The 4945-nt window shown below is 56.6% G+C and overlaps 1 protein-coding gene across 1 annotated transcript; it reads right to left on the minus strand.

Annotated features, from left to right (window-relative positions):
• Nucleotides 1–365: 365 nt before the first annotated feature.
• On the minus strand, nucleotides 366–2545 carry LOC136368054 (noggin-2-like). Its single transcript, XM_066330006.1, has 2 exons — nucleotides 1915–2545; nucleotides 366–1860 (listed from the first exon to the last, which is right to left on the minus strand). The coding sequence occupies exon 2, from the start codon at nucleotides 1789–1791 to the stop codon at nucleotides 1159–1161; it is 633 nt and encodes a 210-aa protein (XP_066186103.1). The 5' UTR covers nucleotides 1792–1860; nucleotides 1915–2545; the 3' UTR covers nucleotides 366–1158.
• Between the last annotated feature and the right edge of the window lie 2400 nt (nucleotides 2546–4945).

The raw sequence follows: 4945 nt of genomic DNA on the forward strand, positions 1-4945 counted from the left end.
TATTGCTAAAAATGTTTTGATCAGTGATAGCTCATATTTACATTGATATGTTTTTAAAGGAATATTCAAGTAAACATTTCCAATAGTTTCTGGCATAATCTCTAGCTTTTTTTTTTTTCCTATACACAAACGTTAAAAATAAATAAACTGTACACAGAAAATTTCCTTTAACATCTCTACACGACTATATGTATTCCCACACAACAAAACAATTCCACTCTTTCATAGATTTGTACTTTTCTTTAAAATTTCATTCTTAATTAATTGTTATATACTTAAAAAAACCCGAACAACCCTAGAGAGCTTGGCAAATTAGTTCAAACATCAGTGACAAGGTCTGAAGACAAAAAAAAAAAAAAAAAAAAAAAAAAAAGAAAAACAGCACAGAGAAACAATCGTTCAGGGATGCTGCGGTTCTTGTTTTTCTTTTTTTACACCCCTCGCTCCTTTTATCCTTTTGATAATAACACCTTTACAAGAAATTTCTGCTTGGGTTCTGTGGGGATGGGCTTAAAATGTGGTCCTATGTCTTTAAAATAATAATAATAACAATAATAATTATAATAATAATAAAAAAACAGCTGCAATTTCCCCCCCTTTTCCTTTAAAATCTCTCTATTTACACGGCTGGTAGTTTTTTCTTTTTTTTTTTTTTTAAGTGTTTTTTTTTTAATTTTCCTTTTGTTAGAAGGCTATATACGTATAAAAATAGACATCTGATTGTAGTGCTTTACTGTGCCTTTGGCCTGCCCTGCAGTTCCTGGGTTTGCTTTTCTCCCTTTTGAATAAAATAACATTAAAAGAAGTCCAAGAAAAAAAAAATTAACAACAAAAATCAAACAACCCCCCTCAAAAAAACAAAAAACAAAAAACCACAAACAAACAAAAAAAACCCCTAAAAACGAAAACAAAACAAAACAAAAAAAAAACACAAACCGAAAAAAAAAATCAATACAAAAAATTAAAGAACCCCCCCAAAGCAGTTCATCTTCTCCCACTTCGCTGTGGGGGGCGGGAAAAGAAAGGAAAAAAAAAAATCTCCCCCCAAAACTATCCCAAAAAACCCCACCCCCCCCAAAAAAAAAAACCCACCCGAAAAACCTCCCCCCCTAAAGTGATCCGGAGGAGGAGGGCGGCAGTGCAAGGGGCCGGGGAGGCTTAGCAGGAGCACTTGCACTCGGAGATGAGCGGGTACTGCACGGGGATCCAGGTGCAGTACTTCTGACTGGACCAGCCCTGGCAGTGCCAGCGCAGGAACGTCTTGGTGACCGACTTGACGGGCTTGCAGAACATGCCCTCGGGCAGCGAGCAGGACTTCTCGGCCAGGCAGTTGCCCTCCTTGATGTAGCGCGGCCAGAAGCGCACCCCCAGGTCCTTCCAGGCGTAGAGGACGGGGCAGTGGGTGTGAGCCCACAGCCACTGCAGCACCTTCCGCCGCGCCTTCTTGCCCAGCCGCAGGCGCGGGCCCCGGGGCGGCCCCAGCTCCAGCCGCCGCAGCTCGGCCGGCAGCGCCGCCCGCCCCCGCCCCGCCGCCGCCGCGGCGCCCGAGGCGTTGGCCGGCCCCGGCACGGCCACGGCCATGAAGCCGGGGTCGAAATGGCTGCCCAGCTTCTTCCTCAGCGTCCTCTCGTCCAAGTCCTGCTCCTTGGGGTCGTACTCGGGGTCCGGGTGCTCCACGATGTCCTTGACGGGCAGGTTGTCGCTGGGCGAGGGTCGCAGGCGCAGGAAGGGCTGCCCGCCCGCCGGCAGCCCCAGGCAGAGGCAGAGCAGCAGCGCCCGGATCGCCGTCATGCTCCGGGCGGGCCCCGGCGCTGCTCCCGGCGGCCTCGGCTCCTAGCGCTGCCCGGCGGCGCCCGCCGGCTCCCGGGGGCTCATAAATAGGCAGAGACACCAGTGTCCGGCGGGGCCCGTTACTTTAAATAGCCCGGCCGGGGTTGTGTGACAGCCGCATCTGAGGCTCGCCCCGCGCCCGCGGCCGCTGGCTCCCGGGGCTCCCCGCCGGGCCGGCTCCAGCCGCGGTCGGCAGCGCCGGGGGGTCCGAGCCTCCCCCGCGGGGGAGGGCAGGGCACGGCGGCGGCCGAGCCTTCCTCCTCCTCCTCCTCTGCCGCCGCCGCCGCTCTCGCTCGCTCGCTCCCCCCCAAAATTCACAGCGGACTCGTCTCCATCGCCATGGTGACAGCTGGGCCGAGCCCCACGACAACTCGTCTAGACGGTGTGACAAGGTTTGGCGTGAGACCGGAGCCCGAGAATAAAACCCTCCTTTATAGCCGGGCGCGCCGGGCGAGGGGGCGGGAGGAGGGTCACGGCGCCGGGGCGCTCGGGCGGCCCCTGCGCGGGCACGGCCGGTGCACGGGGCTCAGGCGGCGGCGGGCAGCGGCGGCAGCGCCCGCGGCCCGGCCGGGTTCCTCCTCATGGCGAGCGGCGGGGGCGGCCCGCGGGCCCCCGGGGCATCCTCGGCGTGATGGGGCTGGGGGGCCGGAGAGTGTCCCCGGCACCGGCGAGGCGGCGCGTCCCGGTTCCTTGGTGGCTCCTCGGCGGGGACGGGCAGGGGCGGGCTCGGCCGCCGCTCAGCAGCCCCGGCGACCCATGCCGCTGCCGCTGCCGCCGGTGCTCCGATCGTCCCCACCGCGCTCAGCGCATCCAGCCGCGGCTCCGCTCCGTGCCCTGAGCTGCCGGCTCGGCGCGGTGCAGCCCGGCCCGGCGGGGCTCGGCTCGGTGTCGCCGGTGTCGCTATGTGCCGCCTGCCGCCGCCGCCCGCCCGCCGCGCTCTGCCGCGCCGCCGCTGCCGCCCAAGTTAAATACGCGCCCGGCGCGGGGCCGGCCCGCCCCCCCTGTCACTTTCACCGCGCGCTGAGTGACAGCCGGGTCCTGCCGCCGGCCCCCCGGAGCCGCCCACCCCCCGGAGCCGAGCCGCGTCCCACCTGCGGCCCCGGGCCCGCCGGGAGCCCTCGGCCCGGCCGCGGGCACGGCACGGGGCCGTCGGCGGTGGCCCCGGAGCACCGGGAACGGCACGAGCCCCGGGCCCGGGCACCGCAGGGACCCCCGGGTGGCCGGACCCTCACTCCGCCTCTGCCTGCCACAGCTGCTTTGCTGCTCCGTGGCTGCTTCTCCACCGGAGCCCAGCCGCTATCAAACCGCCTTCCAGCTTTACGCAGAGCTTTGGTAGTACGGGGTACCGTGTCCTTAGAGCCCCTTGGGACAGCACACCAGGGTGGAACTGCTCCAGCATCAGCATCTCGGCGCCCTGTGCAAGGGAGCCTGCAGCCTGCCAGGAGCATCACTCTCATTCGAGAGGAAAGCATCCCTGCATCTCAGTACGGCATGGTGTGATAACCAGCCAGGTTAAAACTTTGGCTCTTTCTTCCCCCCCGCCCCAGCTGTGTGGGGCTACATCCAGTTTTTGGAGAAGAGCTGGACCCATAGCCTTTGAGGCTCAGAGACTGCCAGCCTGGTGTGTGTCAACAGTGCGAAACCCCAAACCCTCCTCACCTCCTTTACCTCCACATTGCTGAGTACTGAGCTCACCCTTGAACCATATCCAGAAATTGGACACACAGCTGGTTCCTCCAGGCTGACAGTGTGTAAGAACATTCCTGCCCATGCCAGTCACTCTCTCCCAAAGCCATGAGATAACCAGTTACCCACTGGAGCCAAGACAGGGTGCAGAGGGACTGAGGTGGATGGTGGGGCCAGTTTCTCACTGCAGTATTCTTCTAACCTAGCAAAGTGAGGGGCTGCAGTGACAGGTCAGCCCAGAGCATCCCTCTGGCACATGCTGGGGGTTGTACAGAGCTGGCTTCACTTACTAGACTAAGTAACAGAGCATCTCCCCCAGCTTCTGTCTCTTCATCATCCCAGAAATGCCAGATGTTGGGTTCCGACAGGAAACAAAAACAAATCCCCCCAAAACAGAGAGGCTGGACGTCCAGCCCTGAGTCTGCATAGAGTTATAGCATCTGCTGGACTTTGGGGAGACAGAGGTGCTGTGCCAGGGCAGGAGCTGATCCGAGTGCATCTTGGTAATTTATTCTCTTCAGGGGTTTAAATGTATCTAGCCTTTCTTCCCTCACTCTGTATTTCTGCTTTCATGGTCTCTGCTTGGTTTGCTGAACTTGGAGCTTTTCCTCATTCATTTGGCTCACACATACTCTACAATTAGACTCATGAAACTGTACCATTTCCCAACTTTTCCAGCATTAGCTCTCAACAATTTGCAAAAGAGATTGGTATTGCTATCACCTGAGGCTGAATATTATCCTTAAAATGCTCTCCTTATCTGTTTTCTGACCCCGATGCACGTGCAGTGCTTGAAGCGAATGCAACCTGAATGTGCAAGATGTGTTCTGCCATCACTCGCTGCTGGGTGGGAAAATGCAGCGCTCTCAGCGGTGTCAGAACTAAAGCAAACACAGGAATGAGAAGCAGCTCGGGGCAGAGACACCCAAGAGTCAGGAAGGGGGCAATTACTCAGCAAGATGTACTGCTGTTGGCACTGCTGCCTGAGTAAACCCTGGTGGGGTGATTAACATCTGCCTGTAATTGCAATAATAAAATCTGACATGTATAGAGCATTTTTCATCCTGAAGGATCCCAAACCACTCAAGTGGCTTAACTCCTTCAGTTGTCTCCTGGACGTTATAAACATACTTCTTAATCATCCCGCCCCAGGAGAAGATGTCTTTGCTCTGGCCACCCTCACCTTGCTTCGACAGTGCCTCGTGGGAGAGGAGAGGCTCTCCAGGGCTGGAGAAGATTTCCCCTTCTGGAGCCAAGAGAATGGTGCTTGGCATGTCCCAGGGTAAGTGAGGAGATAGACACCAATATTTGCAGGGGGCTTGGAAGACTGCAGTGGGCTAACTGCCCTGCTCTTGTACTAGCCACTGTGAAGCATTTCACTTGGTTTTCTTCTGAAGTTCTCAAGGGGGAAAGAGGGAAATGAAGACTA

The sequence above is a fragment of the Sylvia atricapilla genome, chromosome 15 (assembly GCF_009819655.1).
Source record: "Sylvia atricapilla isolate bSylAtr1 chromosome 15, bSylAtr1.pri, whole genome shotgun sequence".
Classification (NCBI taxonomy): Eukaryota; Metazoa; Chordata; class Aves; order Passeriformes; family Sylviidae; genus Sylvia; species Sylvia atricapilla.